At 43.4% G+C, this 13,187-nt stretch overlaps 2 protein-coding genes across 2 annotated transcripts in view; one reads left to right on the top strand and one right to left on the bottom strand.

The window, feature by feature from the left end:
• Positions 1–7,808, top strand: part of LOC132393634 (gonadotropin-releasing hormone receptor-like) — a 60,013-nt gene extending 52,205 nt beyond the window's left edge. Inside the window, exon 3 of the mRNA XM_059969053.1 lies at positions 7,567–7,808. Coding sequence (XP_059825036.1) covers positions 7,567–7,808 — 242 coding nt within the window. The remainder of the gene's footprint in view (positions 1–7,566) is intronic.
• The window catches only part of LOC132393865 (gonadotropin-releasing hormone II receptor-like), a 174,279-nt gene that overhangs the window by 70,837 nt on the left and 90,255 nt on the right, over positions 1–13,187 (bottom strand). The window lies entirely within an intron of this gene.

The raw sequence follows: 13,187 nt of genomic DNA, 5'->3' as shown, positions 1-13,187 counted from the left end.
GAGACAGATAAGTGGGTAACAGTCAGGAGAGGGAATACTAGAGTCAGATACTGGAGAGTACTCCTGTGGCTGTCCTCCTTAACAATAAGTACTCCTGTATGAGTACTGTTGGGGGGAGGGCCTTCTAGGGGGAAGCAACAGCGGCTGCACCTCTGGCACAGAGTCTGGCCCTGTGGCTCAGAAGGGTAGGGAAAGAAAGAAGGCAGCAATAATAGGGGACTCTATAATTTAGGGGTCAGACAGTTGATTCTGTGGTGCTGGAAAGAAACACAAATGATAGTTTGTCTCCCAGGTACCAGGGTTCAGGAGGTTTCTGATCAATTCCACGATATCCTGAAGTGGGAAGGTGAACAGCCAAAGATCATGGTCCATATTGGTACCAATGACATAGGCAGGAAAAGTGAGGAGGTCCTGAAAACAGACTACAGGGAGTTAGAAAGGAAGTTGAGAAGTAGGACTTCAAAGGTAGTAATCTCGTGATTACTGCATGTGCCACATGACAGTGAGTATAGGAATAGAGTGAGGTGGAGGATAAATGCATGTCTGAAGGATTGGAGCAGGGGCCGGGGATTCAGATTTCTGGATCATTGGGTCCTCTTTTGGGGCAGTCCTGATCTGTACAAAAAGGATAGGTTGCATTTGAATCTGAGGGGGACCAATATCCTGACAGGGAGGCTTGCTAAGACTATTGGGGAGAGTTTAGACTAGAATTGCTGAGGAGTTGGAACTGAAGAGACGGAGGAAGGAGCTGTTGGCTCACAAATAGAGAGACCTTGGAGACAGTGTGAAAGGGTAGATAGGCAGGTGATAGAGAAGGGATATGCTCAGACCGATGATTTGAGATGTGTCTATTTTAACGCAAGAAGCATCATGAACAAAGTGGATGAGATTAGAGAGTGGATCAGTACTTGGAGCTATGATGCTGTGGCCATTACAGAGACTTAGATGACTCAGGGGCAGGAATGGTTACTTAGAGTGCCAAGCTTTAGATGTTTCAGAAAGGAAATGGCACTGCTTATCAGAGATAGTGTCACGGCTGTGGAAAAAGGAGCAAGTCACGGAGGGATTGTCCATTGAGTCTCTGTGGGTGGAAGTTAGAACCAGGAAGGGGGTCAATAACTCTACTGGGTGTTTTTACACCCAATAGTAACATGGACATTGAGAAGAAGATAGGGAAACAGATTCTAGAAAAATGTAATAATAACAGGATTCTCCTGGTGGGAGATTTTAATTTCCCAAATATTGATTGGCATCTTGGTAGACCAAGGGGTTTAGATGGGGTGGAGTTTGTTAGATGTGTTCAGGAAGGTTTCTGGACACACTATGTAGGTAAGCCTACAAGAGGAGAGGCCGTATTTGATCTGGTATTGGGAAATGAACCTGGTCAGGTGTCAGGTCTTTCAGTGGAAGAACATTTTGGAGATAATGATCACAATTCTATTTCCTTCACCAAAGCATTGGAGAGGGATAGGAACAGACAAGTTAGGAAAGTGTTTAACTGGAGTAAGGAAAAATATGAAGCTATCAGGTAGAAACATGGAAGCATAAATTGGGAACAGTTATTCTCAGGGAAATGTACAGCAGAAATGTGGCAAATGTTCAGGGAATATTTGTGTGGCGTTCTACATAGGTATTTTCCAATGAGACAAGAAAAGGTTGGTAGGGAACAGAAACCATGGTGTACAGACAGACAGACATACTTTATTGATCCCAAGGGAAATTGTGTTTCGTTACAGTCACACCAACCAAGAATAGCAAGAATATGTAGAAATATAGCAATATAAAACCATAAATAATTAAATAATAATAAGTAAATAATGTAAATTATTCCAAGTGGAAATAAGTCCAGGACCAGCCTATTGGCTCAGGGTGTCTGACACTCTGAGGGAGGAGTTGTAAAGTTTGGTGGCCACAGGTAGGAATTACTTCCTATGATGCTCAGTGTTGCATCTCGGTGGAATGAGTCTCTGGCTGAACGTACTCCTGTGCCTAACCAGTACATTATGAAATGGATGGGAAACATTGTCCAAGATGGCATGCAACTTGGACAGCATCCTATTTTCAGACACCACTGTCAAAGAGTCCAGTTCCACCCCCACAACATCACTGGCCTTACAAATGAGTTTGTTGATTTTGTTGGTGTCTGCGACGCTCAGCCTGCTGCCCCAGCACACAACAGCAAAATTGATAGCACTGGCCACCACAGACTCATAGAACATCCTCATCATCATCCGGTACAAAGGGGCTGTTGAAAATCTAGTCAGGAAGAAAAGAAAAGCTTACAAAAGGTTCAAAAAACCAGGTAATGATATGAATCTAGAAGATTATGAGGTTAGCAGGAAGGAGTTTTAGGAGAGCCAGAAGGGCCATGAGAAGGCCTTGGCGAGCAGGATTAAAGAAAACCCCTAGATATTCTACAAGTATGTTAAGAGCAATAGGTTAGGATGTGAGAGAATAGGACCAATCAAGAGTGACAGTAGAAACGTGTGTATGGAACCGGAGGAGATAGCAGATATACTTAATGAATACTTTGCTTCAGTATTCACTATGGAAAAGGATCTTGGCAATTGTAGAGATGACTTACAGTGGATTGAAAACCTTGAGCATACAGACATTAAGAATGAGGATGTGCTGGAGGTTTTGGAAAGCATCAAGTTGGATAAGTCTCCAGGACTGGACAAGATTCACCCCAGGTCACTAAGGGAGGTGAGGGAGGAGATTCCTGAGCTTCTGGCAATGAGCTTTGCATCATCAATAGGGGTGGGAAAGATTCCAGAGGATTGGAGGGTTGCAGATGTTGTTCCCTTATTCAAGAAAGGGAGTAGAGATAGTCTAGGAAATTATAGACCAGGGAGTCTTACTTCAGTGGTTGGTAAATTGTTGGAAAAGATCCTGAGAGGCAGCATTGATGAACATTTGGAGAGGTATGTTTAGGGATAGTCAGCATGGTTTTGTCAAAGGCAGGTAATGCCTTATGAGCCTGATTGAAATTTTTGTGGATGTGACTAAGCATATTGATAAAGGATATGTACAATGTCTGAAATACATCTTATGGAAATGTTTGTTTGATGATGAACTTCAATAAAAAAAAATTACCAAAAAAAAGATATTGTGTATATGGACTTCAGCAATGCATTTGATAAGGTACCCCATGCAAGGCTTTTTGAGAAAGTAAAGAGGCATGGGTTCTAAGGGGACCTTGCTTTGTCGATCCAGAATTAGCTTGCCCACAGAAGGCAAAGAATGGTTGTAGACAGGCCATATTCTACATGAAGGTGGTGTGCCTCAGGGATCAGTTCTGGAACCCTTCTCTTTGTGATTTTTATAAATGACCTGGATGAGGAAGTGGAGGGATGGGTTAGTAAATTTCTGACTGACACAAAGGATGGATGTGCTGTGGATAGTGTGAAGGGCTGTCAGAGGTTACAGCGAGACATTGATAGAATGTAAAACTGGGCTGAGGAGTAGCAAATGGAGTTCAACCCAGATGAGTGTGAGATGGTACATTTGGCATGTCAAACATGATAGCAAAATATAGTATTAGTAGTAAGACGCTTGGCATTGTGGAGGATCAGAGGGATTTTGGGGTCCGAGTCCATAGGACACTCATAGCTGCTGCGCAAGTTTACTCTGTGGTTGAGAAGGCACACAGTGCATTCGCCTTCATCAACCTTGCTATTGAGTTTAATAGCCGAGATGTAATGTTACAGCTATATAGGACCCTGGTCAGACCCCACTTGGAGTACTTTGCTCAGTTCTGGTTGCCTCACTACAGGAAGGATGTGGAAACCATAAAAAGGGTGCAGAGGAGATTTACAAGGATGTTGCCTGGATTGGGGAGCATGCCTTATGAGAATAGGTTGAGTGAACTTGGACTTTTTTCTTGGAGTGTCAGAGGATGAGAGGTGACCTGATAGAGGTTTATAAGATGATGAGAGGCATTTATCATGTGGTTAGTCAGAGGCTTTTTCCAAGGGATGAAATGGTTGTCACAATAGGACACAGGTTTAAGGTGCTGGGGAGTAGGCGAGTTTAAGAGCCGAGAGGCAATATTACAGCTATATAGGACCCTGGTCAGACCCCACTTGGAGTACTGTGCTCAGTTCTGGTCACCTCACTACAGGAAGGATGTGGAAACTATAGAAAGGATGCAGAGGAGATCTACAAGGATATTGCCTGGATTGGGGAGCATGCCTTATGAGAATAGGTTGAGTGAACTTGGACTTTTTTCTTGGAGTGTCAGAGGATGAGAAGTGATCTGATAGAGGTGTATAAGATGGTGGAAGGTATTGATCAGGTGGATAATCAGAGGCCTTTTTGCAGAGCTAAAATGGTTATCATGAGAGAGCACTGTTTTAAGGTGATTGGAAGTAGGTACAGAGGAGATGTCAAGCATGGAATTTCAAACATGGAATTATGATGTAGTGGCCATTACGGAGACTTGGCTGGCACCAGGACAGGAGTGGATTCTCAATATTCCTGGATTTCAGTGCTTTAAAAGGGAAAAAGAGGGGGGAAAGGGGAGGAGGGGTGGCATTACTGGTCAGGGATACAATTACAGCTGCAGAAAGGATGGGCAATGTAGCAGGATCCTCTTTTGAGTCAGTTAGGGTGGAAATCAGGAACAGGAAGGGAGCAGTTACTCTACTGGGGGTATTCTATAGGCCCCCTGGTAGCAGCAGAGATACCGAGGATCAGATTGGGAGGCAGATTTTGGAAAGGTGCAAAAATAACAGGGTTGTTATCATGGGTGACTTTAACTTCCCTAATATTGATTGGCACTTGATTAGTTCCAAGGGTTTAGATGGGGCAGAGTTTGTTAAGTGTGTCCAGGATGGATTCCTGTCATAGTATGTGACAGGCCGACTAGGGGAAACGCCATACTAGATCTAGTATTAGGAAACAAACCGGGTCAGGTCACAGATCTGTCAGTGGGTGAGCATCTGGGGGACAGTGATCACCACTCCCTGACTTTTAGCATTATCATGGAAAAGGATAGAATCAGAGAGGACAGGAAAATTTTTAATTGGGGAAGGGCAAATTATGAGGCTAAAAGGATAGAACTTGCGGGTGTGAATTGGGATGATGTTTTTGGAGGAAAATGTACTATGGACATGAGGTTGATGTTTAAGGATCTCTTGCAGGATGTTAGGGATAAATTTGTCCCAGTGAGGAAGATAAAGAATGGTAGGGTGAAGGAACCATGGGTGACAAGTGAAGTGGAAAATCTAGTCAGGTGCAAGAAGGCAGCATACATGAGGTTTAGGAAGCAAGGATCAGATGGGTCTATTGAGGAATACAGGGTAGCAAGAAAGAGCTTAAGAAGGGGCTGAGAAGAGCAAGAAGGGGGCATGAGAAGGCCTTGGTGAGTAGGGTAAAGGAAAACACAAGGCATTCTTCAATTATGTGAAGAACAAAAGGATGACAGGAGTGAAGGTAGGACCGATTAGAGATAAAAGTGGGAAGATGTGCCTGGAGGCTGTGGAAGTGAGCGAGGTCCTCAATGAATACTCCTCTTTGGTATTCACCATTGAGAGGGAACTTGATGACGGTGAGGACAATATGAGTGAGATTGATGTTCTGGACCATGTTGATATTAAGGGAGAGGAGGTATTGGAGTTGTTAAAATACATTAGGATGGAAAAGTCCCCGGAACCTGACAGAATATTCCCCAGGCTGCTCCACGAGGCAAGGGAAGAGATTGCTGAACCTCTGGCTAGGATCTTTATGTCCTCGTTGTCCACTGGAATGGTACCGGAGGATTGGAGGGAAGCGAATGTTGTCCCCTTGTTCAAAAAAGGTAGTGGAGATAGTCCAGGTAATTATAGACCAGTGAGCCTTACGTCTATGGTGGGAAAGCTGTTGGAAAAGATTCTTAGAGATAGGATCTACAGGCATTTAGAGAATCATGGTCTGATCAGGGGCAATCAGCATGGCTTTGTGAAGGGCAGATCATGCCTAACAAGCCTGATAGAGTTCTTTGAGGAGGTGACCAGGCATATAGATGAGGGTAGTGCAGTGGATGTGATCTACATGGATTTTAGTAAGGCTTTTGACTAGGTACAACATGATACGCTTATTCAGAAAGTCAGAAGGCATGGGATCCAGGGAAATTTGGCCAAGTAGATTCAGAATTAGCTTGCCTGCAGAAAGCAGAGGGTTGTGGTGGAGGGAGTACATTCAGATTGGAGGGTTGTGACCAGTAGTGTCCCAGAAGGATTGGTTCTGGAACCTCTACTTTTTGTGATTTGTATTAATGACCTTGATGTGGGGGTAGAAGGGTGGGTTGGCAATTTTGCAGACAACACAAAGGTTGGTGGTGCTGTGGATAGTGTTGAGGATTGTTGAAGATTGCAGAGAGATGTTGATAGGATGCAGAAGTGGGCTGAGAAGTGGCAGATGGAGTTCAACCAGGAGAAGTGTGAGGTGGTACACTTTGGAAGGACAAACTCCAAGGCAGAGTACAAAGTAAATGGCAGGATACTTGGGAGTGTGGAGGAGCAGAGGGATCTGGGGGTACATGTCCACAGATCCCTGAAAGTTGTCTCACAGGTAGATAGGGTAGTTAAGAAAGCTTATGGGGTGTTAGCTTTCATAAGTCGAGGGGTAGTTTAAGAGACGCGATGTAATGATGCAGCTCTATAAAACTCTGGTTAGGCCACACTTGGAGTACTGTATCCAGTTCCAGTTGCTTCACTATAGGAAGGATGTGGAAACATTGGAAAGGGTACAGAGGAGATTTACCAGGATGCTGCCTGGTTTAGAGAGTATGGATTATGATCAGAGATTAAGGGAGCTAGGGCTTTACTCTTTGGAGAGAAGGAGGATGAGAGGAGACATGATAGAGGTGTACAAGATATTAAGAGGAATAGACAGAGTGGACAGCTAGCGCCTCTTCCCCGGGGCACCACTGCTCAGTACAAGAGGACATGGCTTTAAGGTAAGGGGAGGGAAGTTCAAGGGGGATATTAGAGGAAGGTTCTTCACTCATAGAGTGGTTGGTGCGTGGAATGCTCTGCCTGAGTCAGTGGTGGAGGCAGATACACTTAGTGAAGTTTAAGAGACTACTAGACAGGTATACAGAGGAATTTAAAGAAGGGGGTTATATGGGAGGCAGGGTTTGAGGGTCGGCACAACATTGTGGGCTGAAGGGCCTGTAATGTGCTGTACTATTCTATGTTCTATGTTCTATAAGTTTTTTATGCAGAGAGTAGTGAGTGCATGGAACGGGCTGCCGGTGATGATGATGGAGGCAGATACGATAGGGTCTTTTAAGAGATTCCTGGATAGGTACATTAGAAAAATAGAGAGCTATGTGTAACCCTAGGTAATTTCTAAAGTAAGTACATGTATGACTCACCGTTGTGGGCCAAAAGACCTGTATTGTGCTGTGGGTTTTCTATGTTTCTATGTTTCTAATTTTCTTGGTGTCCAGTGCACACGTCCGCTTGATGCTCTTTCTGAGAACAAAGAAATTCTGTGCTTTACTGAAAGTATTGTTCTTTTTGGTATTCTCTACTGATATCAGTATAACTCTAGGAATTGTTGGACTTATTTATTTTGCAGAGATGGATCTGAACCAGTCAAGGAACGGCATACCAAAAGCTCGTATGAAAACAATGAAAATGACCATTGCTTTTGTCACATCTTTCATCATCTGCTGGACCCCATACTACCTGATGGGAATCTGGTATTGGTTTGATCCTGATCTGGAATATAAATTGCCTGAAGCAATCAACCACTTTCTATTTGTGTTTGGATTACTGAATCCTTGCCTTGATCCACTTATTTACTGGTATTTTTCTTAGTTTATCTCAATTGTGATGCTTATCTTTTCGTTGTTTATTGTCCAGTGCTCAGATATCTTGCTGCTGTTACTGTCACCTTAAGAATGCTACAGTATCATTGGCACACCCAGGACTATGTTTTGAAAGACAATGCTTGGACCAAGTTAATTTACAGACAGATCAAACAAATGCTCAGAATCAGGTTTATTCTTACTGATATATTTGTGAAATGTGTTGTTTTGTGGCAGCAGTACAGTGGAAGACATACTGTACAAACTACAATGAGTTTCAAAAATGAAGAAATAGTGCAAAAGAGGAATAAGATCATTGTCAGATGAAGAGAGAATGTCCTGGAAGTGTCGTCCTAAATAATGGATACTGGCTTGAGATCCCACCTCTTGAAGATGTTCTCAATGATGTAAAAGCCTGTGCCTGGATGGAACTGACTACAGCCCTCCCAGTTTCTTGCAATCCTGTGCATTGCAGGCTCCATTCTGGGCTGTGATGTAACTAGCCAGAATGTTCTTCACCATACATCAGTAGAAATTAATAAGAGTCTTTCATCATGTCATATCCAATCCCCTCACACTCTGAATGAAATTGAGCTGCTGGTGTGTCTTGTTTATAATTACATCAATGTGTTGGACCCAAGACAAATCCACTGAGATGCTAATGCCCAGGAACCTGAAGCTGCTCAACCTTTCCACTGTTGATCCCCTCTTAGGACTGGAGTATGTGTTGTGCAAAAAACACATGTCTTCTCACAGTCCAACAGACCAGGTTTTGCCATTTTCATGGTGTGCCATTTTCAACAATAGTGCAGACCATTTTATGGAAACCTTTGCCCTTAAATGCAGCACATGCCTTTATAATTAATGCAGTTAATCAGTTTATGTGCAACGTTTCTGTGGGCAAATTACAATGTTCTTAATGCAACATCGGTTAAAGGCATAAAGGATGTGTTAAAACATCTCAGAGCTTGGTTACTCCATCAGTACAAAAGTACAACAGATGCTATTTTGAACAGCAAGCCCATCCAAAACCAGAAGATTTTCAATATTTTCACATTTGTCATGGGGGGCTGTTTTGAGAAATTGGAGCAGCACAATCATGATACATTCACTATACATTCTGTGTTTTTCAATATGCTCTGTGTGAAGTTATGCTGTACTTAATCCTCTGATGCAGTCTCACTAAATAAATCTGGAATGTCCCAGTGCATGATCAGCGCTGTTCCTTGGGAGAAAGAATCTGAGGCCTCCACAACACAACTCAACTCATAGAGTTTATAGAACATAGAACTGAACAGCACAGGAATAAGCCCTTCAATTTGATTAATTGTAATTCCATCAAGTATGAACACTCAAGAATGCAGCCAAATGTGACAGCGTAACTCCGGAGTCAAGATACAAAACTTGCACCATCAATCCACAGTTGACCACAGTAATGAAATAGAGTCCGTCTCCCGCCAAGCGAACACCAGTGGGTGGGGGGGGGTGGGGAGATGGCAGCACCGACTCCAGCCTGGATGCCGCGCCACATCCCACTTCTGGTCGAATGTGCTGGCCCTGACAATATATGTATACAGTGCAGACCCTTCAGTCCATTGAAATCTTCAGCCAACCATAATTGAGCCAAGTGTAAAACAGGGGGCAGCACCAAATTGAGCCCTCGCACTAGCTCAATGCCTCTCTCCTGGTGGCTGTAAAACAGATGATCTTGTGGCTTGAGGCCCTGAGTCCATTGAGTGCTACCAAAATCTGCAGTTGACCATGACAGAGCTTGTCTCCTGTTGAGCGAAGCACTGGAAGGGCAGCACTGACTGTGTCCTGGATGTCACACCACACCGTCCCTGATGAAGCATACCAACTTCAACAGCCCTCTCCTGGCAGCTACAGTTGTGGCTTGAGGCCTAGTCCTTGCTACAACGAGGTCACACAACTCTCCCACCATCTGCCCCTGCTCTCAGTCAATAAGTCAGTGAATCAAACTTGCAGCATACCAGATAAACAATTGTCCAAAAGGACCTTTCAATCACAAGAAAAACAACAAAAATGGTCATTTTCTATTAGACTAAAGCCTCCTTCGACTCAGGCAGCAGCCTTCATTTTCTCCACCAGCGAGCAACTCACTAATGGTGTAGATATGCAGAACTTCAACTTCCTAATGTATAGCAGGATCTTGTGATCATTAGAAGTACATTTAAATAGAACAGTAGTACCTTTTGATGACCCTGTAGAAGCCACAATGACTGAAAGTGCCACCATCTTACCAGAAGATCTTTGGCCCACAATGTTGTGCTGAACCAGCTAAAAAGCAAATTAAAAACGCTTAAACACTAATTCCTCCCTCATACATCATGTTGATTCCCTTCATCTTTCTTACATCCATGTACCAATCCAAACATCTCTTAAAAGCCTCGAACATATTTGCCTCTACCACCATATCAGGCAGCAGATTCCAAGCATTCACCACTCTCTGGGTAAAAAACCTACCCCTCACATAACCTTTGAACCTACCCCCTCTCACTTTCAAAGCTGTGCTCTGGTATTAGATATTTCAACACTGGGAAACAAATACTCCCTATCTAATCTCATAATCTTATAAACCTCTATCAGATCTTCCCCCAGCCTTCGCCCCTCCAGAGAAAACAAGCCACTTTATCCAGCCTCTCATAATAGCACATGTCCTCTAAACCAGGCAGCAGCCTAAACCTCTTCTGCACCCTCTCTAAAGCCTTCCTATCATGGGGTGACTATCCAGATGTGGTCTAACCAGAGTTATATAAAGTTGCAAAAAAAACTTCTTGACATTTAAACTCAATGCTACAACTAACAAAAGCAAACATTCCATAAGCCTTCTTAACCACCTTATTGGCCTGTGTAGCCACTTTCAAGGAACTATGAACTTGGATCCCAAGATCTCTCTGCTCAGCAACACTGGTAAGGACCTTGCCCCTAACAGTACACTGTCTCCTTGCGTTTGCCCTACCAAGGTGCAACACCTCACATTTATCTGGGTTAAACGCAGTCTGTCATTTTTCAGCCCATATCTGCAACTGATCTTCATTGTGCTATTTTTTTGCCAGTCTTCTGCACTATCCACAACTCCACCAATCTTGGCATCATCCACAAAGTTACAAACCCACCCATTCTACATTCTCATCCAGGTCATTTATATACATCACAAACAGCAGAAGTCTCAGCACAGATCTCTGTGGAGCATCACTAATTACCGACTTCCAGTTCGAATTAGTCCCTTCAACCATTACCCTTTGACTTTGACAGATGCCTTACTCAAATCCATGTGGATAACATGCACTCATCAATGTCTCTCATCATCTTATCAAAAAACTCAGTCAAGTTTGTAAGGCACAACAAGCCATGCTGGCTCTCCCTAATTAGACCATGGGTCTCCAAATGCTCATATATCTTCTCCCTAAGAGCTTTTGATAGCAATTTGCCTTCAACTGATGTGAGACCCACCAGTCTATAGTTCCCAGAATTTTCCCTTGTTCCCTTCTTAAATAGAAGTACAACATTAGCCAATCACCAGTCCTCCTGGACCTCACCTGTCCCTAGAGAGGACATGATGAAACCAGTCAAGGCCCCAGCAATCTCATCTATTGTCTCCTTCAATAACCTGGGGTAAATCCCATTAGGCCCTAGGAACCTAGCCACCTCAATACTCATTAGAAGGCCACTTTCTCCCACTTGTTCTCTAAACACCCTAACCTATTTATACATTCAGCACTGATCTTCTGGTCTTCCATATCTTTTTCCTTGGTAAATACTGAAGCAAAGTACTCATTCCATCTCCCTCTGGTGCTCCTCTCCCCCTTTCTTTCTCCCTAGGCCTCCCGTCCCATGATATTTTCCCTTCTCTAGCTCTGTATCCCTTGTGCCAATCACCTTTCTGGCTCTCAGCTTCACCCCACCCCCTCTGGTCTTCTCCTATCATTTCACGTTTTCCCCTCCCACTCCTACTTTCAAATCTCTTACTATCTTTCCTTTCAGTTAGTCCTGACGAAGGGTCTCGGCCCGAAAAGTCGACAGCGCTTCTCCCTATAGATGCTGCCTGGCCTGCTGTGTTCCACCAGCATTTTGTGTGTGTTGCTTGGAGTATTGTGTACAGTTTTGGTCACCGAATTATAGGAAAGATGTCAACAAAACAGAGAGTACAGAGAAGATTTACTAGAATGTTACCTGGGTTTCAGCACCTAAGTTACAGGGAAAGATTGAACAAGTTAGGTCTTTATTCTTTGGAGCATAGAAGGTTGAGGGGGGACTTGATAGAGGTATTTAAAATTATGAGGGGGATATATCGAGTTGACGTGGATAAGCTTTTTCCATTGAGAGTAGGGGAGATTCAAACAAGAGGACATGAGTTGAGAGTTAGGGGGCAGAAGTTTAAGGGTAACACGAAGGGGAATTTCTTTACTCAGAGAGTGGTAGCTGTGTGGAATGAGCTTCCAGTAGAAGTGATAGAGGCAGGTTTGGTATTGTCATTTAAAGTAAAACTGGATAGGTATATGGACAGGAAAGGAATGGAGGGTTGTGGGCTGAGTGCAGGTCAGTGGGACTAGGTGAGAGTAAGTGTTCGGCACGGACTAGAAGGGCCGAGATGGCCTGTTTCTGTGCTGTAATTGTTTTATGGTTATATGATTATAATATATAGAGGTACCAACTACAGAGGATGCAATATTAGATCTTCTATTAGGAAATGAATTAGGACAGGTAGTAAATTGGATTAGACATTGGCTCAATGGGAGAAGTCAGAGAGTGGTAGTGGAGAATTGCTTCTTTGAGTGGAGGCCTGTGATTAGTGGTGTGCCACAGGGATCAGTGCTGGGTCCATTGTTATTTGTCATCTGTATCAATGATCTGGATGATAATGTGGTAAAATTGGATCAGCAAGTTTGCTTACGATACAAAGATTGGATGTGTAGAGGACAGTGAGGAAGGTTTTCAAAGCTTGCAGAGGGATCTGGACCAGCTGGAAAAATGGGCTGAAAATTGGCAGATGGAGTTTAATACAGACAAGTGTGAGGTATTGCACTTTGGAAGGACAAACCAAGGTAGAACATACAAGGTAAATGGTAGGACACTGAGGAGTGCAGTAGAACAGAGGAATCTAGGAATATGGATACAAAATTCCCTAAAAGTGGCGTCACAGGTAGATAGGGTTGTAAAGAGAGCTTTTGGTACATTGGCCTTTATAAATCAAAGTATTGAGTATAAGAGTTGGAATGTAATGGTGAGGTTGTATAAAGCATTGGTGAGGCTGAATTTGGAGTATTGTGTGCAGTTTTGGTCACCAAATTACAGGAAGGATATTAATAAGGTTGAAAGAGTGCAGAGAAGGTTTACAAGGATGTTGCCAGGACTTGAGAAACTGAGT

This window comes from Hypanus sabinus, chromosome 5, assembly GCF_030144855.1.
Source record: "Hypanus sabinus isolate sHypSab1 chromosome 5, sHypSab1.hap1, whole genome shotgun sequence".
NCBI lineage: Eukaryota > Metazoa > Chordata > Chondrichthyes > Myliobatiformes > Dasyatidae > Hypanus > Hypanus sabinus.
This window is presented reverse-complemented; position numbering and strand designations above follow the sequence as displayed.